Genomic DNA, 23238 nt, shown 5'->3' with positions numbered 1-23238 from the left:
CGACTGTTTTTTCCGGTGAATTTTACCTTTCATTTTTTTTCAAGTCTGCCGGATTACGGTGGCCACGTCATCAAAAATACACCGAAAATTGATTTGGTGATAGATTTGAAAAAAGAATATGAAAGGTCGTGGTTTTATATGGCAACTTTTAACAGTTGTGATTAAAATTAAAATTTGTGTAAAGATCATGATTTTTTATAAAATTAACCCTTAATTAAATGAATGTGTTAGGATTGAAAATTTGTTATGGTTATGTTAGGACGGTAATTAATATTAGGTATATGTTTCAAGAAAAAAAATACTACTCCATATTTAAGTGTATGCTAAATGATTTGAATTCAAATAAGGCATGTGTAACATGATAATGAGAGTGAGGAGTTGTGTTTTGACGGTGCTAAAAGCACTAAAACCCACTAGAAATATGTACAAGTTAGGTAAAACAAGTGTAGGTGGGGTTATTTTAAATAGGATGTGGATGTTACCATTAGCACTTCTTTAGGACGTAACAAATTAATTCGCCATAATGGTGATAATGAGTATTTATCACATAGTACCTAAGGTTTTAATGTTGATTTTTATAAGTTTTGTATGCTTGGAAAATTGTTTAGATATTCAATCGCAAGTATAAATTGGTGTAATGGGCACATTGATTTCATGATCCAACGCTTGAAGAAAAGAGTGCTAAAACTGTGGATTAAATTTCTGGAACTGAGAGAAAAATTTGTTAACTTCATTACAATGAACAGCTTATGCGTATATTCATTTTAAAACGCTAATGGATTAATTGAGATTGAAAAATTATAAAAATCTTAGTTGTGTCACATTATATACCAAAAGAGGTCAATATTTGCACCTTTTTCCTTTTAATAATTAGGCCTTTTAGAGACTAGGGATGAATAAAATATGAGAGAAGAACATTGCAAACCCAAACAAACTAATAATTCATTTTATTGATAAATGGGGTACAATAGTAAAGAGAAACCCTCGAACAATATGACTATGTGAAGCAATAAGAAAATCAAACCCGCACTCAGCCTACAACAATATGCTATACAGTCTCACATATATAATGTAAGCCTATCTTCACAAAGCAGCAAACAATGGTGCCATACTTCTTTACTTAAACCAAAACCAAAATCTTCCTTTGAAGCCAAGACTGTGTGCTTCACGCCGCGCGCAGATTAACGGAACACAAATTGCTTGCTTTCGGACAGGCGAATTGATGGAGAGCCAGCGTTAATCGAGCTATTTGAAAACGAAAGAATAACAAATTGCATTCAATTTGATCCTCATCCATGAATAAGTTTATGACCTCCAAAACTAGAAGTCATGACTTACTCCTTAAGCTGAGAGGATTGATGGTGCTGCATTGACTGCAATGTTGACTGCATTTCCTGTGTCTGGAGTGAACAAATCAAGAATTATGAAATGTTCTTACAATGAGAGAATTGAAAATTCTAATGTTTAGACTTGTAATCGGAATATCGCAATTATTAGTACTTACTGAGAGGCGTTCTGGAGACGAAAAAACATGCTCCGATAACAATGTAACAAAGCAAAAGAGCCAATCCTTTCAAATAATGAGAAGTACCATCCTGAATTGAAGCAATAATTTTAAATGTTAGTATATATTAAATGAACAGAATTAGTATTTTAATTTTAAATCTGATCATTGAAATGTAATCTTACCTGTAAAGTGAAGGCTGTGGCAATAATTGATAAGGCCAGAGCACCGGTCTCAAGGAGATTGAAGTTTAGATCCATCTCAATGCCCATTATCCATGCAACAACCACACACAATGGTACCTGAAATTTTCATTAAAAAGTTAGAATTTTCAAGAAATTCTGATGAAAAATATATTCATCAGTTTCAATTTGGGTAATGAATGAATGAAATCTTACCACAAACATGGCAATTTGAGTTGCTGAGCCCAAAGCAACACCCAAAGATATATCCAACTTGTTCTTGAAAGCAAAAATGATGGCTCCAGCATGTTCTGCTGCATTTCCAACAATTGGTAACAAGATTATGCTTATGAAACTGACCGAAAGTCCCCAAGATTCCGAAGCATCCTGCAAAAAGATCGCATTTCGTTCAGTTGATATGAGATCTATAAAGCCAGCACTTAATTTTTATTTCAAGTCGAAATACTTCAATTTTTTCAGATCAAATAAATCATTAGCATATTCTAAGAATATATGATGTTACGTGAGGCCCTACATAAGATGGTGACAGAAATTACGACTGATGTAGTAAATAAACTTCGCTCGGTCTTCATATTCATATTAGATCAAAAAGTAACAAGTTATCATGGTCTAAAATAGAAATTAAATTTTTGGAACCATTTCAATACTGATTGAAGTTTTTGTATCATTACCGAAATATGAAAGTAAGATTTGATATCAGATTGGAAAATCACGAGATCTTCAAAGTATAATTTAAATTATTGGTATACCATTTCTATACGGATTGAAGTTTTTGTATCAAACTGAAATATAAGAATAAGATTTGATACTACTCATATTTCAAAACTTGTTGAAGGCCTATTGAATTATATTTTTATTACCTCAATTGTTCCCACAACATATTCTGATAACAAAGCTACAACAATAGTCATCCCAACCAGCCAAACGATTCCACTCCAGAATCCGATCACAGGAGTTTCTTCAATCGAATCATCACCATCCTCGGATTCCTAATCATACATCGAATTACGAACTCCATCAGTAAAAAATTCAATAAAAATTAAGGAAAATGTTTACTTATACTTTGATCTCAATTATCAATTACCTCAGGGGCTTCGAACATTTGCCTGTGAGTTACAAGTTGGAAGAAAATGTAAGAAATGTATCCAATAAGCATTACAACGCTGCTCGCTCTCGACATCTCTAGTATTGGTACTGCTGAAACAGAAGCAGTTTCACCAGCAATTCTTGATAACAATGGCAGCATGTGGCACAGTAATGCCAGCAGCAGAAGCATTGTATTCACATCCGCTTGTTTCTGTTCATTTAAAATTGTATTCACATCAGCAAATTATATGCATCATTTTAACTATCTATACAATAAATGTCTGAAAATATATGTTACACGTAAACACTTCTCGAATCTTACATTTCAGCATAAAAAAAGTCACCAGAACTGTCAATTTCCTCTGTTATTTATTTTTACTGTTTTTCGTTGAACGTTTCTGTTTCCGTGCTATTTTAATGAAAACATTATTAAACGAATCAAGATATATTAATGTCAGAAAATATATATTGCACGTAAACTTCTCCGATCTTAACATTCAACGAATCTAAGAATGTCACCGAAATATGTCCTCTCCGTTTAGCGTTTTTCGGTCAACGTTTCTGTTTCCGTTTCCGTTTCCGTGCTATATACGGAAAGACAATTACTAAAAGAATCAAGATATAAGCTTACTCTGTCATATTTTTGTTCTTTTCCAAGATTTGCAATCCCACCGCAGAAAAGAGAAGTGCCAAGAACCAAAAGCAAGTTTGATAAGATAGAACCCAGAAGAGAATATTTCACCACATCAATCTTGTGCTGGCTTAGTGCAAAGATAGCTATAATTAATTCAGTCGCATTGCCACATGTTGCATTTAGTAGTCCTCCAACTGAAAAAACAAACTCCATTATTACTAGTGGTCCCTTCATCAGAATGTTTTGATTCACAATTCATTATTATTTTGCTTATTTTATTAGTTAATTAGATTAAATAATTAAGAAATCATTTAAATATAGTATATGGATATTCTCATCCTGAACTGTCCTCTGACCAGATTTCTCACATGATTTGAAATTAATGTAGTTAATTGTACAAGAAGTCAGAAAATCAAAAATTTGCAGCTTTTTATGTTGTCTTCACATGAAATAATGAAATCTCAGAATTCTTTTATATTTTTCTTATTCTCAAAGAATTAAACCATATTCTAATCGGATTAAATATTTATGCAGTTACGAAATCATGCTTTTTACAAAACGGTTATCAAATTATCAAAAATTATTATAAAAAGATTACCGAACTATTACGGTTACCGAACTATAACTTTTTCACAAAATAATTACCAATTTTGCAGATATGGTAACTATTTTTCAAAAAATAATAATAGTTTGACAACCGTAACCATTTTATAAAAAGACTATAGTTCCGTAACTACAAAAATATTTAAACCATCATAACCCCCTCAAATTTTGGTTGGTGTGGGTCTACAAAATTGCACCATAACTCCACTACCAGATTAGAGATAAAAGAAAACTAATCAAACAAAGCAAACAACCAAATTAAATTTATACCTGTTGGACCAGTGTAGTACGAAAGTTGCCTGTGATTTTTCCATAAGAAAACAAGATCAGTTGCAGTTCTTGATTCAATAAGTAAATTAATTATCCAAATCAAACTAGAAAAGACTGTCTTACTCTGTGAGAAAGCTGATTCTTTCAGCAAGAGGAGTAAGTCCAAGTAAACTCAAAGCAAAAATCCATGGCTATGAACACAAAAAAATATACAATTCAATTCAAAAATTCCAATAATCAATTCAATACCAAACCCTAGAATTTAAACAAAGACAAAAAAAGACAAAAACTCACTCTTCCAAATCCATAACACTGAGCAACAATGGCGAGAGGAATAGCAGGAAAAAGAACAGACAGTTTGGTCCCTAAAATAACTTCTTGAAGATTAGCTAAAAAGTTACGGAGCAAGCCACACCGAACCTTATAAACAAGAGTAAGATCAGATTTCTTTCGAAGCGAAGACGACGACATGTTATGAGCAGTTCGGCTATGATGCCGAATTTCCCTCGTTAAAACTTTAGGGTTTCCATTTTCAAGAAGCCATGGCTCCTGCAACGAATGGTTGTTAATCCCCGCCATGATCAAGATTATAAATTTCTGTTTGATTGACTATATGGGGTGCAATAACAATTACGAATGCCCACAAACAAAAAGAATCTGACTAGAGAAGAAGAAGAGAAAAATGTTTGAATGTAATGGTAAGGTGGCAGAGAGTACTGTTAAATAGGAGGGATTTGCATGGCACTGAATTTGGTGTTTTTTTTTCATAGTTTACAGAAAAAATGAATGCACCTTCCTCGAAATTTCCTTTTTTTTTGTTTTTATTTTGCTTTTGTTTTTTTAAGGTACGTGGCTAATCAGGAGTGGTCTGTTTTTTTATAGATAATTATTGGCTATTTTTGTTTATTTTTAAAACATTTCTTTTTTTTTTTTTTTTTTTTTTTACCAAAAGCTAATATTCATTAATAGAATAATCAAATGTACAAAAATAAGTGACTCCTCAACAAATCTGAGTGAGCCAGTCTAAATGTAAATGATGATACCGCATAAAGCAGTCATCCAAAAGGGCTTTTTCGACCACCAGTGGGCCACCCAAATATGTTAACAATGTAAATAAAATTATTGTTACAAACAATTCTGTCATCACTAGGAGAATGATTTTCTGCATTGTGAAATGATGATAGTCTTGTGAGTAACAACTCTTCCATCATCGCTAACGCCTACAATAATCACATTTAAAAGAACGCCAAATTTTAACCATTTAATATATATGCTGCCATCACATGTGTATATTTTCTATAGTTACTTTATTAATTTTAACAAAATATATTTATTTTATCCATTACTCACCATTAGATGAAATAAATTCATCTAATGGTAAAAATAGATAAAATAATTTAACAATAAAGTAACTATAAAAAAAAATTAATTATAGCCAAATTAATAAATAAAAATTTATATTAGAAAAACATAATAACTACTTTTAGCGGTTAACATAATTATACTACAAAATAATAATAATAGATGTACTATTTTTTTGAGAAGATAATAATAGATGTACTAATTTGCATAGAATTTGCAAGACAATTAATATTGGCACATATTACTTAGTCCTATCTTATTATCTCAATAATTTACGTTCAACTATTTAATAACACATTCCATTATTACAAACGGATCATTATCTCTATTAATAAGACATCAACCAACATTTCCACTGTTATAATTAATAAAGATATTGATTTTTATTTAAACATCTTAACAATATTAAAAATGCCATTTGAGAAAGATAATTTAAATTATCCATACAGATTAAACATGGTAATCTATATATTGTAAGACAAAAATACTCGAACTAGTTATTTTAATAAAGTTCAAATTTATTATCATTAGTTCAAAAGTTTTAGCATTTATAAAGAAATATAAAATATAATACTTAAATATATCATATTGATAAGTATAGAGATTTATAGAAATGGCAATAATGATTATATATGGTAATATAACTTCGTGTATTTATAGCGATTTTAGACATTTTATAATTCGGGATCGTTTTATATAAAACATAATTTTTTTTTAAATTGTAATGTAATACCTTTAACAATATTACATAAATTGCTATACATATAAAAATTTAAAATTTTGTATGCAAATAATTTATTTAGTTATTTACGTGTGCTTTTCTAGTTTAATGTTTATTAGCTTGAAACAAAATCTATCATACAATTATTTCTTATCATACAATTATTTCTTAGTTACTTTTTTTAGTTCAATTACTCGATATTTATGACTACCGAAGCATACTGGTTTTAATTCGAAGCTCGGATAAAACTGATATTGAAATTTATGAGATTTTAATTCGATTTCATAGTCAAGACTTCAATTTGGAAAATTTAATTGAATATATTTTAAGATTTCTTAATTTTAATTAAAAAATTATTAATTAATATAAAAATTATTGATTTCTTACTTATGACAATGCTTTTAAAGGGGCATCTCATTGGATGCAGTGGCGGAGCCACGTTGTGCATAAGAGGGGCAATTGCCCCTCTTAATATTTTTCTTTTCAAAAATTCCTAACTATTACATGAAGTCCAGTTGTTAATTTAAAACAAAATAAAAGGCCCAATTCATTACTCTAGATACGTAAAGAGATAAATTTGTGTCCCATCCACCAATTTACAAAGTAGAAGAAAACAAATACAACTCTAATTTTTATTAGGATTAATGTTACCATATAATACAATTTTTCATATTGTTTTCGATTTAAGTACAAATTAAAAAGTGTCTTATTTATTAGTACAATATTTTTAATTTTTTTATTTTTTAGCCCGATATATATTTTATATTTTAATTTTTATTAAAATGACGTCGTTTTTAGTCGTACGGACGACTAAAAGAGCGTGGTTTTACACATTTATGCTATATATGCCATATAATGGAAGGTTGTGCAATTAATTGAAACGTTTTATACAGGGGCGGAACCAGCCTTATGGTGAGGTAGCGACCGCCCCTGCAATTTTTTTTTAATAAAAACATCCTTGAACTTCTTCTTTTTTTCTTCGAAAAAATATAATAATTTTTATACATTTCGCCCCCTCAAAATAAATTTGTATGATTTCGTCCTCCCATTTAGCAAAAGCTAGTTCCACCCCTGGTTTTATTGTTCGTGTTTAAATCGAAAAAATATTAAAGATTGAACTATATGATGACATTAACTCTTTTATTATAAACAATTTTTTTGTAACGTTTCTATATCTACTAAGTTTTAATTTCATAAGAATATTAAATATTTTTTGCCCCTCTTAATCTTTTTTTCTATCTACGCCACTGATTGGATGTCAAATGTTTTTATCATCTTTAAGTTGAAACTTAAAAATTTAATAGAATAATTATGTTAGTGAAATTTATAATTAGACAAATTTATTAATTAAATTGAAAAGAGTAATATATTAAAAATGACTTCATATTCAAAAAAAATTATCTTAATTTTTTTTATTAAAATCAATGAATGAGGCAGAACAGTAAATAATGAAGTTGGCAATTGGTTTAAGGGTGGTGAGTTGTAATTCATGCATATGATCAAGGAAATAGACATCATACCATAAATTCAAACAATTTGGAGGTATGCTTCATTTTATCTTTGGATGCCTTATTTGAACAGTTTAATTTAGGTAATATATAAGTAAGGCAATTCTGTTTTGTCAATAGGAGTAATAGAAGATGGTAAATGGTCCACATAAAATTTGACCAGTAGTTCTAAGAATTGAATAGTAAAAATAAGTTAGGTAAAATTTTCAAGACAAAATGTTTATATCTATCTTTTAGGGTATTAGCAACAAAAATTCTAACTATTCACTTTTATAAATATCCCAAATATCACGAAATAAATACTAATTTTTTTATTTTGGCGATTTACAGTTCAATTTTAAGCTAATAATCACTCACGCACTCTAACTTTAGACCTCCCTTACATGAAACCCTCCTAATTTTCAAAATCGATAAAAAAATCCGACTTAAATAGCAATTTACCCTCTTAACTTTTAAACAATGACAATTAACACATAAATTAAATTTGTGGGCAAATCAATACACAGACTTGGTGATTATGGGCAATCAGTCCCATTTTAGCAGATTAACTTACAAATTAACGGGCAAATTGCCAATTGAAAAAACAGTTAACTTACAAAATGAGGAGACAAATTGTCAAATGGAGATAATTGCCCATAATTACCAATTGTTCGTGGTACCGATTTGCCCATAGAATTAATTTATATATTAATTGTTCATTTATTACAAGTTGAGGGGCATATTGCCACTCAAGTCAAAAATCCCCCTAAATTTTATGTGGCACTTAAAAAAAATCCTTATGTCCAAAACTTTCCTAACGCCATCATTTTTTATGAGTTAGTATCACTAAAAAAGAATTATACCCACCTTCCATATCAGTTGACACCTCATCAAAAGACCATAAAATTTAAGAACACCTAAAATACCCTCAAAACTTTAATATTTAATTTAAAATATTAAAAATAAAAATTCAACCCCAACCCAATGAAACTCAACCAAACCATCTAACCTTTATTAACCGCCGCCCATCGCCACCACCATAGACCTTCGCCGCACCGCCGACCTAGGAGGAGCAGCTCCTCCTCGCCTGAGGAGGAGAAGATCTGCCCCTCCTCGGGTGGCCTGAGACGACAATCTTCTCAGATGGTCTGAGAATCTGAGAAGACGATATACTCGTCTTCTCAGACTAGAAGACGAGTTGGTCGTCTTCTCAATTGAGAAGACGACTTAGAGGTAGCGGGTGCTTGCGGTGGCGGGTACTTGGCGACAGATTAGTTGAATGGGTGGTTGGATTTTGGTTAGGATGGATTTGATTGGGTTAAATTTTTAATTAATATTTAATAGTTTTAGGAGTATTTTTAATTTTCTAAAGTTTTAGGATTTGGATGACATAACAGACGATGTGGCACCGCAATTTTTTTTAGGAATGACAACTTGTTAAAAATGATGGCGCTAGGAAAATTTTGGACAGAATGGGTTTCTTGAAAGCCATCAGAAAATTTAGAGAGTTTCCTAATCACTTTTGAAGATCAAGGAATTTCTTGGGGCCTTAAAGTCAGGATTTATGGGTGACTATTAGCCCCAATTTTGATTTCCAACAATTTATTGCGCATGTGGACTGGCGGAGAGCCACCTGGCAATCAGATTTTTCCTGATTCACATATTGAATGTCACATCATTCTGAAAAAAGCTCAATTCACTCCATCAGTTTTGCACATAATTTAAAATATACAAAAAAAATATTTTCATTTCTTTCCTTTTCTACAACCACCACCTGCCCCGAGCCACCTCCATGCCTCCGGACCACCTCCCTTCACTGGACAACCTCCATTCCGTTGTATTGTTCTTCTTATCCAGATGAAGAAGATGGTTTTTCTTCATCTTCTGCATAACAGACGAAGAAGACGAAGATATATAATTACGGCAGCCAGTGTGCAAAAAATAGCCAGAAATTAAAAATAGGCTATAAATTGTAAAAATAAAAAAAATTGGAACTTCTTTCGTAACATTTTGAATATTGGGATAAAAATAGTACAAAAGTCAAACATTGGAATTTGTTTTGCAAATCGCCCTAGTTTTTACAATCATGCGCCGTCTTTTTTATTTTTATCAAATATACTCATAATTAATTTATTTAAAATATTAAATAAGATAAATTATTTTTAATATTTTTACAATGAGATATTAATACATAATTTATTATAATGATAAAAATTTATTTCATATTTAAATTATAAATACAAATTAATAAATAAAAATAAGAAACTTATTTATGAATCATGCGGGAAAAAAAACCGACACTTACTATAATAATTCATATAGAATATTAGATGATATAACTTATTTATAATATTTTTACGGCTTAATACATCATTTGACCCCTAAACTATACCATTTTATTCTCTGCGACCTCTAAACTAATTTCATGTTCTTTTGGACCTCTTAACTCTTTTTTTTGTTCTATTTAACCCCTCATTCGGAATGTGCACACTACGCGCAATGACGTGGATAAAATTACTTTCATGGCTTTGCTGACATGGGGTTAAATAGAATAAAACAAAAGTTAAGAGGTCCAATGGAGCAATAAAATAGTTTAGAGTTATAGGGAATAAAAGGGGGAGGTTTAGGGGTCAAAAAATATATTAAGCCTAAATATTTTTTTTAATTTTAAAATAAAAAGTGATGTACTTTACATATTATTTGGAAAAAATCATTTAAGCTTTAAAAATCATGAAATTTAGTGTGTTTTTCAATTTTAACACAAATTTTAAAAATTCAGAATTAATTTGAAAAGTTTAAAATTGCAAAAAATTAAAAGCTGCTGTATTAAAATTTTTAAAATTGAAAATTCGTGAAACACACTAAAAAATATAATTTTTAAAAAAAAATTAGTCTTTTTTTAATATTATCACAGTATAGTAAATTTATATATTTTATAATATAGTTAAAAACAGAAAAACTTCATTTATCATTATTGAAATGTAAACAAATATTTACATGTACAATAAGTTATATTATGTATTTTTTTTGACTAAATTTCAATATTTTTGTATTTTTCTAGAAGATTAAATGGATAAAAATTAAATAATTGTATTTTCGAGAAGGTTAAATGGATAAAAACTAAAAGTTTGAAGGTGCAATAGGAAAATAAAATAAGTTCAGGGGTCAAATAAAAAAAATAGTGTAGTTCGGGAGTTCAATAGAACAATTTATGCATTTTAATTATTCTTCACGCGCTTTAAAGCGTTTGAAAATACGCGCTTTTACCACGTTGGAGGAAAAAGGTCAGATCAGAAAAAATGTTGCAGTTGACGGGTTAAATAGAACAAAAAATTAAGTTAAGAGGTCCAATAGAATATCAAATTAGTTTAAGAGTCTCAGAGAATAAAAGTGTATAGTTTAGGGGTCAAATGATGTATTAAGCCATATTTTTACAGTGAGATGGTATATTAATACAGAATTAATTATAATGATAAAAAATAAAAATTATTAAATATTTATATTATAAATAATAAATTAATAATATGTAAGTGAGACTTATTTAATGAATTATGTGCGAAGCTAATAAAACGACTATATATATATATATATATACATACATTATATATATGTATGTATGTATGTATGGAAATTATATGTGTATATATATAATGTGAAGAATTACAAAAAAATGCCAGAGAAAAAAGAAGAGCCGATGTGATCCAAGAAATAGGCAGATGAAGAATAATTAGACAATCAATATTTATTGTTTAAAGATTCGTTATTCATTATGCTCTTTTGGTTCCATATTTATATAAATATATGAAATTTAGAATGTTACATTATTGAATTCTGAAGCAGTCAAAAAGCTTTTAGGGCACACAAAATAGTTGTACTTTTGGTGACTGATATGAGTACGGATGAAGTCAAACTTTGAAGTATAAAAATTGTTGTGGCTTGATTTAAATAAATACATATTACCTGTCTAAATGTAAATTTGTCCTCACTATTTTGTTAGTGTTGTTACCAATCATTCAAATTAAAATGCTTTTTTTTCGACTAATTTTGGACTCATGCATGCTAGAAAATATTATACACATAAATGAAAGAATCACAATCTTTGGTGAAAGATATACACAAACCCTAAAAGTTTGATCTAGGAATTTTAATTTAATTTAGTTTGCTATTTTGTGAATTTGTCCTTATAATGTGGGAACCACGCATTTAAATGGAACTTATGCATTGTGGGTATTATTCTAGAAAAATGTAAGCATTTTCTATAAAAGATTATGAGTTGTTGTCTCATCATATTTGTTGAAGTATCATAAATATTGTATGCAAATTTAAATATAATTATTAAAAAAAATTATAAAAAATTTCTAAGTATAGACTAATTAATCATAAAAGTAAGTTAAAACACTAAATTATATATTATTTTTATTAATCAAATTTCACCTTTTTTATTTGCTTCTTGAATATAATAATGGTTGTGACTTATAAAAGAGATGAATAAGACTATTAAAATTATTTTTTAAAATATTTATATCAATTTGGTCATAACTATGGATATATATATAAATATTTTTGTTTATATTTTTCTTTTATGAATTAACCACACTTAACATTCCAACAATAACAAAATTATTAACTATGTACTACTAAATCCTGAAGTTAATAATTTGATTGTTAAAAAAAAGCCCATTTCGAAATTGAATGGTTTAGGAATTAAACAAGGCTTATTCATCAAAAAATGCCAAACCTTTGTGTCTCGAGTCAGATTTAGCCAAACCTTTAAAAACCACCAGATTCAGCCAAATCTTATATGTTGTGTTTCTTTTTTAGCCATTTTTGAATCGAACCGAATTTTGTGCCTACATGTCATCCATGTCACTGCCAACTTAGCAAAACTAGCTGACATGGCATTCCAAATCACTAATCCAAAACTAACCAAACCAAACACTAAATCAAACAAAATCAAATTCAACTAATTCAAATCAATTCAATTTTTATTTTAAATTATATTTAATTAAAATAAATATTAATTATCTCAATATTTTATTTTATTCCGATTAAAATTCACGCCGACTAATAAATTTAGTTAAATTTAATTTTAATTAATTTTTGTATAAATTTTAATTAGTTAAATAAAAAATATAAATCATCTAAAATTAATATACAAAAAATTAATTACCGCTAATTTTTTTTTTTAAATAATATTATTAAAATTTTCGATGTTTAAATATTCTTTTAAAAAATTAAATAATTTTTTTATCGAAATTCAGACCCACCGTGGTGGTGGATCTGTCAAAAAATGACAGACCCACTGTGGGTCTGTGAGAACAGACCCACCATTACCGGTGGGTCTGTTCTCACAGACCCACCGCGACGGTGGGTCTGTTCCACCACGACGGTGGGTCTGTTCTCGCAGACCCACCACGACGGTGGGTCTGTTTGAGAACAGACCCACTGGTGATGGTGGGTCTGTTCTCACAGACCCACCATCACCGATGGGTCTGTGCTGAACAGACCCACCGGTCTGTTCAGAACAGACCCACCGGTGGTGGGTCTGTCATTTTTTGACAGACCCACCACCATGGTGGGTCTGATTTTTTGGTAAAAAAAATTTAAAAAAAATATTTATTTTTTTCAGAAATTATATTGAAATTTTTTTCCGACGGTCGGTTTTTCGTATGCGTCTCGGTGGCGGCCGAATTTTGATTGATTAAAATTAATTAAAATGACGGTGAATTTTTTTTAATATTATAATGTTGAGATTATTGAAATATGAGTTTTAGTAATTAATTAATAATTAATTTGATTTATTTAGGTTTGATGTTTTTTGGTTTATTATTTGGTTTGATTAAGTTGGGTTAGTGAATGTGCCATGTCAGCAAATTTTACTGAGTTGTAGGTGATATGGATGACATGTGGACAACAATTTCGGTTCGATTCAAAAATGGCTACAATTGACACATAACATATAAGATTTGGCTAAATCTGTTGGTTTTTAAAGATTTGGCTAAATCTGACTCAAAACGCAAAGATTTGGCATTTTTTGATGAATAAACCATTAAACAAAAGTGAAACCATTTGAATATTTAAACTTTAATTAATAGAAAAAGTTAAATAGAGTGTTTTCTTACACACTGTTCATTAAACTGTTTTATGTGGTGTTTTTAAGCAGAAAGAAGCATTGATATGACTAAATGAATGTCTTTCAAAAAAACAAAAGTTTTCACTTGAAACTACAAACTAACAAAGCTCAACAGCAAATTATGCAGACTGATAAGTTGTCATCTTCCCCATGGAGCTTCCTTTTTAAGACAGACTATAACTATCAAAATCCATCAACTAACTCGACAGATTTACACATTTTCTTTCTCATCTGGAACCAAAAGCAACAAAATTGCAAAAAAGAAGAGGGTTAAAATTCTGAGTAGTACTAAATTATTGTTTTTACGTTTCAGTTTGATATTAAAATTTGAGGATATTAATTAAATTTTAGGCTTTATATCTTAAAAAACTCCGAACTTTTAACCGCTTTTTAATCCTACAATGACGTTAAAAATTAGTCAATTTTACCCTATTTTCTATTTTTGTGTTTTCAATTGTACCCTGAAATATTAAATTGACGTCTTTTCATTGGGAAAAAAATTAAAAAACGTTCTCCATGTCTAGCATATATTAATTGTATATGTTTAAAATTTATCTAGATTTAGATTAATTAAGAATTTAAATTAATTTTAAGTTGATTACGGTTTTTTTTGTTAATTTTTAAAAATAAAGAACTTATTTGTATTTTTTTTTGAATGAAAATGAATCTAATTTTATCTTTAGATTTAGTTAATTGAATGATTTCATCCTTTAAGTAAAACAATTGTCAAAAATTAAAAAATTGAGGTACAATTGAAATAAAAAATGTGAAATAGGGTGAAATTGACCAGTTTTTAACATCATGATATAATTAAAAAGTTGGTTTTTTTAAGACATTAGGCTTAAATATTATGAGTTAGCAAACTTTTTATTTATTATGAAATGAATATTATTTTAAATTTTTTGTTTCTTTTAGTTCTCGAAGTTATTATTTTATTTTATCGGAAGATTACTTACTAGAAAGTGATATAATTTGATAACTTGTTTAACGTCAAATGTCACGTCATTTAAAAAGCAATATCCTTTTTATATAAAATTTAAAATTTGATGATCTTTTTGAATTTATATTTAAAATTAAATAAAAAAACCTAATTCGAAGTTCACGATTTATTTTCTTTCAAAAATATTTATAAAATCATCTAATAATTCAAAAATATTTTATTGTGATTTTTTTTTCTTTTAAAAAAGATAAAAATAGTTCTTTCAAAATAAAATGCACAATATTATTAATTGATGCATTAGCATGAGTTAATTAGTTTCTATAAAAAATATTTAATAATTTTTTATCTTTTGATCTCATATAATAATATATTTTTAGTAAAAGCTCCAAAGATTATCAAACTCTATACTAATTTATTTAAAAATAAAAACTCAATTAATTACATGACAATGACATTTAGTATGATGCGGCGAATTAGCTTAACTTCCCAACAAGTATAAACTTCTTTTGAAACAATATTAAATTAAGATAGTACTCATTTTGTAATAAATAAAAAGTTCAGTATCCACAAGGTTTCATATTCTAAAATTTTATTTTGTGCTAAAACAATATCAAATTTAATTCTTTATCTTAAAAAAAAAAAAAATTTAAAAAAAAAATATTGATGTGACAAACACCAAAAATCATTCTATATGTTTATATGAATCAGTTGAGATACAATAATTTAAAACAAAAAATTATATTCATATTATTATTTAGATATAAGTTAAAACTCATACATCAGAATTTTAAAGTGCAAATAAGTTAACCAAAGAAGTATGTCACAATCTATTTAGACTATGTGGTTTTGTCCTTATTTATTAGAGATGATCAAATTGATGAATATGTGATCGGCAATGGGTAAAATATCAGGCGCCCCATATCCATGGAAAACGAAACATATAGGTACAACATACCGTACTTAATTAGCATGTAGGAAATTTCGCAGAAATTTCTGTATGCAATTATTAAATGTGTGTTCTTGAAATGATTAAGTAGAGCCGACTGATCGAGTGGTGGTGTTCATTTCGATTTTATGGAATTGAAAATTCTCTTACGACAAGGAACTACTTGAACCTTCTATAAGTTTCGCAAGTTACATTAAAGATGCGAGCTTTTTTTTTGTCAACGACTCTTGAGAATCTCATTTGTTAATTTGTTAATTACGGAAGCGTGGTTTAAACCACGGCCTTTTAATATTCTTAGAGATGTCTTAATCATCCAAATTAGACTTACATTGACGATATACAAGTTGTTTGACAATAAAATTTATATATAATAACTAATAGAGATAGTATTGTAGCATTTACTGCTGTGCAATTCGAATTGAAATTTAATAAATTTTGGACTTATCCAGTTTTTGTCTGAGATAGTTAACAAAAACAAAAAATGCCGATCAATATATTGGCTGATGCGTCGAGAACTAGATCGCTTTTTTAAAGATATTTTCACGGCTTTGCTTTCTCGGTAAAACAGACTACCAACCACGTTGTCCTTTAAAGAAAATGTTCGTTCTACGATTAGCACTACACAATGATAATCGTTTAACACTCTTAATTTCATATTACTCAAGAAATATGTTTGCACAGAGAAAGTATAAAACGTCTGATGTTCGTTTAGTATAAGATGACTGATGTTCGTTTTCTAGGATTGTGGAAAAATAATTGTATATTTGAAATGAGGTTGATGTAGTGTGTATAAAAAATAGACTTAAAACAGTACTAAATCAAATAAAATGTTTCCAGAATTATAATGTAATCAAAAATTAAGTTTCAAAAAATAAACATAGAGAAAATAAATTGTGTTTGGTAAAAAATAAAAATGTTGCAAGTAACGTTAAAAAGTTAAAAAAAAAGCATACTAAACCGATCCGAACATGTAGGAAAAACGGTGCGCGCGTGTGGTGGTTTAGGAAGGGTTTATCTCCTCTATCAGTCGCAAAATGGGTACCCTTTGGGTCCGAAACCTTGCAAGAGAGCTAACCACTATAAATCCAATAAATTGTCTAGTTTCAAGCAATAATGGGAGAATTCAACAATGCACTTTTATTTTTGATTCACTTTAATTTCAACAATCTCCTATTTGGAATTCTAAAAAATATTATTTCCGAGCAATTTATATCCCAATAATATGCATAAACAAATATATCTCCAGTTTAAACTTTTGTGTAGTGAATAAAATTCTGATTTAACAAGAATGGTTCGTAGTACTGAACTCTATCTCGTACAATAAACCACACACAACTTTTCGAAGAGTGTATATAAAAGCATGTGCATTTATGGCCTTGCACTTCTAGCTCAGTTTAGTGAACGCTTTAGAAATTTTGGCCCAAACTTATTAGAAACGACCCCATTTCCATGTTCATAAAGTTGAAGCTATAAAGAGTACACCTATAAACAGGTCGTACATTCCATATAGAGTATAGACTTCATTAAGAGATTTTATCAACTTGTCCTCAAATTGCTTCAAAAACTATGTTTCAATAGTAATTCCTAAGAGGAGAGTAAATTAGGTTTAATAGTGAAATTTAAAATTTTAAAAGAGGGATTAAGAGTTTAGAGAAGAGAACACAAATATTTATAGTGGTTTGAATACTCTAACAGTATTTTTCTTACGATACATGTGTCGTTTCTCACCATTACATCAACGGTTCTCAATAGCTGCAATAGTCGCAGTAACATTGCAATGGATCAACACAGCTGCTGTCAATCTTTCCTATAAGAGAACCTTGGGTAGTGGGCTTCTTATCCATCCTGCTCTTTCACGAGCAGCAATCAGTGTTATCATTTTTGGCTCCATGGTGGACTGAACCATAATTATTTGTTTTTTTAATTTCCAAGTAATATCTTTACCAGTTATACTAAAAATACAGCCACTTGTTCTTTGGAATTGTCTAATAATGTATTCCAATTTACATCATTGTATCCTTCAATGACAGTAGGATGTTTCTGATAAGTAACCCAAGGTTCGTAATTATTTTAAGGTATCTCATTACTTTTTCAAGAACATGTCAATGCTCAATATTAGGTCAATTAGTAAAATTGCATAGTAATCCATCGATAATATGCAATGTTGGGTGTTGTTCAATCAATAGCCTACCGAAGGCTACCACTGATGCTCTCATTATTAAACTATTATAAGTATTCTTAAATAACTTTACACTTGGATCATATGATGTACAAGCACATTTACATTAAAAAATTACATTATTTAGAATTTTTTCAAAATAGTGAGATTGATAAAAAAAATTCTCTTTTCAGACCTGGTAATCTTTATATCAAGAATTACACTCGGTTCTTCTAGTTTTTTTTGGGTTAATTCCTAAAAAAATCACGAACTTTACACGAAGTTTCATTTTAATCATGAACTTTGAAAGTTGTCATCTAAAGGCACGAACTTTCATTTTGTTTCAAATCTATCGCCAAAGTAAAATCCGGTGTATTTTATCGAACCAAAAAATCCTAATCCTATATACTCTAACTAAAAGATATTAAGATTTAATGTCGATTTATAATTTGGGTCTTTCATTAATGGTTTATTGAAGAATTTAGTCAACAAAAATACACTGAAATGATAGATTTGAAATAAAATGAAAGTTCGTGCCTTTAAATGGCAACTTTTAAAGGTCATGATTAAAATGAAATTTCGTGTAAAGTTCGTGATTTTTTTAGGAATTAACCCTTTTTTCTATTAAAGTTGTCACACAATATTGATTTCATAGCATTCACAACATTATATTTGAACCAAAAATCCAACAAATCATCAACAATTAAACATATGAAAGTACAAAGCTTGTTCTCATATTTATAGCAGATATATTTGTCACTTTCATTTACTTTAAATCCATTTGAGATTACCAGTTTTTAAATTTTTCATGCCATTTCTTAACTGTTTGTTTAAGACCATATACAAATTTGTCTAATTAGCATATTTTCTGTTCCTGACCATGTATAATAAAACCCTCAAATTGATCCATATAAATTTTCTCATCTAGTTTACTATTTAAAAAAGAATTCTTAACATCTATTTAATGTACAATCAAATCAAATAGTGCAGAGATCGAAATTATCACTCTAATGGATGTTATTTCTAATTTTCTAGTAACAAAATCAAAGAAATAATATATTCTAAATGTATAAATTGCTGCAAAAAGCCAATTTACGGAAGATAGAAAGAAATTTCTCATAAACAGAGCCAATAAAAACCCTTCTATATATATATAGCCATACATATTTACCACATTGATCCATCTTGCCAAACATACACTATGTCTTATGAATATCAAATTATTTCAAATTGTTGATTCATTTTTCTCTTCTTTTTTAATTTGTAAATCAAGGAATGCAAATGATTTTATTATTCCTGTCATTTTCTTTTATCTCTGGTAGGTGAAGATTTTAAATTTATCTTTTTTTTCTTCCATCATTTATTGACAAAATTAAGTTGTTGAAAGCTAATTAGTTTGGTATACTAGCTAGGCAAAATTTCTGTTTAATTATGAGGATTTTTTTCTTTATCTTTTTTCTTGTTTGAAGTAAAGTTTTAGTGAATTCAATTTTTACTCTTTTCATAAACCTTCCAAAATATATAATTTTTTGTTTTTAGCCAAAGTTTCCTCAATAATCTAGTTCATATCAACCAAAATTCTTCCAAATTTACATAAAATTTTCACAGTTTCTTGCACTTATTGCAGTGATGTATACATTTAGCCACTTCAATTTGTTTTTTAAATTTTTCTACTTTTTTTTGAAGTAAATTATAGATACTCCATGCTCTCATTTTCAAGTTATTACTGTTTTCAATTCCCTCTCAAAGTTTCTATATATAAATTCATCTCCTTATTTTGTAAAGTCAATTCAGTTTGCAGATACAGCAAAATTTTAGTATGTTGTACGTAAATTAATTGAGTTCTACGTTTTGATATCATGTTTCTGTTATAGGAAACAATTCTGAAATTATAAAACTTTTATTATATGTCTATATCATACTTCTATAAAAAAGATAATTTCGGTATTTTTATTTTTGTGCAACTTATTATAGTATTGATAAGTACATTAAATATAAATTAACATATAATAAATATAATTTATGCATGTCGGGAACTTGAATTTAACTCATTTTTGTTGAAAGCGATAATTGGATTGGTACCATTTAACCTCCAACTTCAATATTTTTTGAGATAAGCTCCAACTCACTAGACTTTACTTTATTTATGCAACATGAGATTATCTCCACAAAATATTTGTCGTTAGGTTACGATTATATATTTTCATATAATTATTAGGTCTAATGGCATTAAAAAGTTAATTTTTTTAATTTTTTTTTTTAAATTATTCAAACTTTTAAAAGTTATTAATTCATCCCAATTTTGGCCAATTTTGTTAAAAACCAATCCAATTTTTTTAAAACTGATCTAATATTTTTTAAATTTATTTATACAAACCATGCGGCGTTCTAATCAGAAACTCTTATTCTTTTCATTTTTTTAAATTACATATTTAATTTCCACGTAAGTATAATTAAATCAATTTTTTTCAAAAAAATGGGATATAAATGTTCATTAAGTTTGTCAAATTTAGATATATTTAAAATTTTAAAAGATATGAATGGATTTTTAAAAAATCAAAAAGATCTAGCTTTTCAATACTATTAAACCTAATTATTATTATTAGCTTAATAAAACAAAAGAATGTATACCCTATTTAATTTTCTAATTATGAATCAAAAAGAATTTTAAAATTGCATAAGGTATTGTCTTGATCAATGCATGCCAATAATGTTGTTGATTACTCCAGATATCCATATCTACTCATTTCGAACTTACCCACAAATCTAATTTAAATTATCAACTGATCATATCAAAAACAATATCTGGATGCCCCACTTTGCATGTGATTATACGCAGACACATGCAGCTTCCGCGAAGTTTCGTAACCCTCATGTAAACTATTGTGCGTATATAAAACCACTTATTGTAATGCAAGAAGATAAAAGGTATACTATGCGATCATCTCCATAACTTATAGAACAAGACAAACTTCTTTCAACACATATTTTTGCCGACTTATATATGCAACTTTGATGGATTTAGGTTACCTGATTCACTTGGCTTGCTCTGGCTACTTAATTCTTTCAGATTCCACTTAAATTTTCTGTTAAAATATTTTGCGGTTATCACTTTTACACTTTAATAATTAACGTTTAATTTGTTATATTTTGATAATTCGAATTTTAATTTTAAAATGAAAAGTTACTCATTCGTTTTAAATGAAATTTTGCTTACGAAAGCAAATGAACCCAATAATAAATTGATCCTTGGTATGTTTTTTTTTTCATGGTATGATTTTCTACGTGTTAATTTTTTTCAATATTGTGGTCTTCTGTTTGTTGTTTCTTTCAATAGTACGATCATACCTATATCGCTTTTTTTTCAATCGTTTTGTTTATCTTGCATCCTTACGTGGTAAAGTTGGGTTAGAAAATAATTATATTATGACGTAAGTCATACTTCACCTGAAATGAATGAGTAATCCTCCGTCATAGCGGAAATAAAAGTTAGGTTAGTAAAATATAACAAATAAAACGTTGGTTATCAAAGGATAAAAAGCATGAAAAATATGGAAGTTTTTTTTTGAGGGAAAACAACTAGAATTAAACAGCAGCTGGAACTTCAGCCATTACAACTTGGTAGATCTCATGAGGGACAGACCCCATCCTCCTCAGACAAGCCTGAGGTTGCAAAAGGCCATATTTGGCTAAATTATGTGCAACAAAATTAGTTTTTCTACTAGCAAAAAACACTCTATCACAGGCCTCCTCTCCAAAAAGATTAGAACAGTCATCAGCAATGAGACTAATATCATTACAAAGCACACTCTTTTTATTGAAACTCTCTACTGCTACCTTTGAATCTGAGTAGATCTCGAAGGGAGTTAGGTCTGTTTCGTATGCTAGTCTGATACCACTGCTAATTGCCAATACTTCTCCTGTGCTTACTACCTGCAGCCCTTGGAATTTCCTGGATTCTGAGGCAAACACTTTCCCACGCCAATCACGAATTACCATCCCTGTTGAGTACACACTTCTACCTTTATCAAAGCCCGCATCTACATTCACCTTGTATGTGCCCCTTCGAGGAGGAACCCACCCGCTATCCTTTTGAGTAACCCTGCCAGCTCCCTCTTTCTTCTTGTTTACAAGGGAATCTGTCGTGGCTTTATGGTATTCTTCTATATACTTGCAAGCCCATTCTAGACTCTGCGAGGCTGGCTTTGAGCTCCTATCAAACAAATAGTTATTCCTGTTACTCCATATAATCCACAACATTACACAAAACACAGGAAAATCAGTTTTGCTCAGCATGTTATAAGCAGAAGTCAAAAAGTCTTGGATATGCCAATTATTTTCAGGTTTAATCACGTTGGCCCTGTCCCATTTCATCCAAGCTAGCTGGGCTTCAGGGCAGAACCAAAGAACATGCAAGCTGGTTTCAAAATCAGCTCTACGGAGAGGGCAATGGGTATCAATATTCATTCCCCCAATTCTCAGGTTAGTCCTAACAGGAATCCAGTTATGATAGCTTCTCCAGACCAGGATTTTCACCTTAGGGGGGATTTTTAGGTTCCATAAGTACTTCCACCACTTGGTCAAGTGACCACTCCCAGACCCTGCACTGCTATTTTTCATACTCAAGGCGAGGTGGTACCCGCTTCTCACCGTGTAGACCCCTCTTTTTTCATAGTGCCATCGCAGCTTGTCAGGGATTTCAGAAATTGGCAGATTAATGTTTCTAATGATCTCAGCTTCTTCTAAAGAGAAATTAGCTTGTAGCAGCGATTCATTCCATCGACCCCCCACTATCAGATCACTCACTAGGGTGCTGGACTCTATACTTTGGGCTCCCCACAGTTTGAAAGTATACTCCCTTGGCATCCACTTGTCATGATAGACTTTAATGTCTTTTCCACTACCCACTCTCCATCTCAACCCAGCTTCTAGCAGCTCTCTCCCCCAGCACTAGCTTTTCCAGGTAAATGAGGCTAGCCTAGGGCATTTGGCTTCCAGAAAGCTATTTTCAGGAAAGTACCTGCATTTTAAGACTCTAGCAAGAAGGCTGTCAGGCTGTGTCAGAATTCTCCAGCAGTGTTTTGCAAGCATGCTTTTGTTAAAACTTTCCATATCTCTGAATCCCAACCCTCCTAGACACTTGGGCGCACATAGGTTTCTCCACTTAGCCCAGTGCAATTTTTTAGACCAT

General features: G+C 29.6%; 1 protein-coding gene across 1 annotated transcript; it reads right to left on the bottom strand.

Moving 5' to 3' along the window:
* Positions 1-917: 917 nt before the first annotated feature.
* LOC126654708 (vacuolar cation/proton exchanger 3) lies at positions 918-5007 on the bottom strand. Its single transcript, XM_050348660.2, has 10 exons — positions 4595-5007; positions 4424-4491; positions 4301-4329; positions 3425-3621; positions 2792-3004; positions 2568-2696; positions 1903-2073; positions 1690-1806; positions 1505-1595; positions 918-1400 (listed from the first exon to the last, which is right to left on the bottom strand). The coding sequence occupies exons 1-10, from the start codon at positions 4877-4879 to the stop codon at positions 1342-1344; spliced, it is 1359 nt and encodes a 452-aa protein (XP_050204617.1). The 5' UTR covers positions 4880-5007; the 3' UTR covers positions 918-1341.
* Between the last annotated feature and the right edge of the window lie 18231 nt (positions 5008-23238).

Source organism: Mercurialis annua, linkage group LG1-X (genome assembly GCF_937616625.2).
Source record: "Mercurialis annua linkage group LG1-X, ddMerAnnu1.2, whole genome shotgun sequence".
NCBI classification, from domain to species: domain Eukaryota; kingdom Viridiplantae; phylum Streptophyta; class Magnoliopsida; order Malpighiales; family Euphorbiaceae; genus Mercurialis; species Mercurialis annua.
The sequence above is the reverse complement of the archived record's forward strand: the minus strand, read 5'-3'. Positions and strand labels throughout refer to the sequence as shown.

Bases quoted from the DNA above. Each gene is read 5' to 3' on its own strand.
- LOC126654708 (XM_050348660.2), bottom strand. From the start codon at position 4,879: ATGGCGGGGATTAACAACCATTCGTTGCAGGAGCCATGGCTTCTTGAA. The intron at 3,622-4,300 runs GTATAAATTTAA...TTGTTTTTTCAG, and splicing joins GTACTACACTGGTCCAACAG to TTGGAGGACTACTAAATGCA. The intron at 1,596-1,689 runs GTAAGATTACAT...GCTTCAATTCAG, and splicing joins CCACAGCCTTCACTTTACAG to GATGGTACTTCTCATTATTT.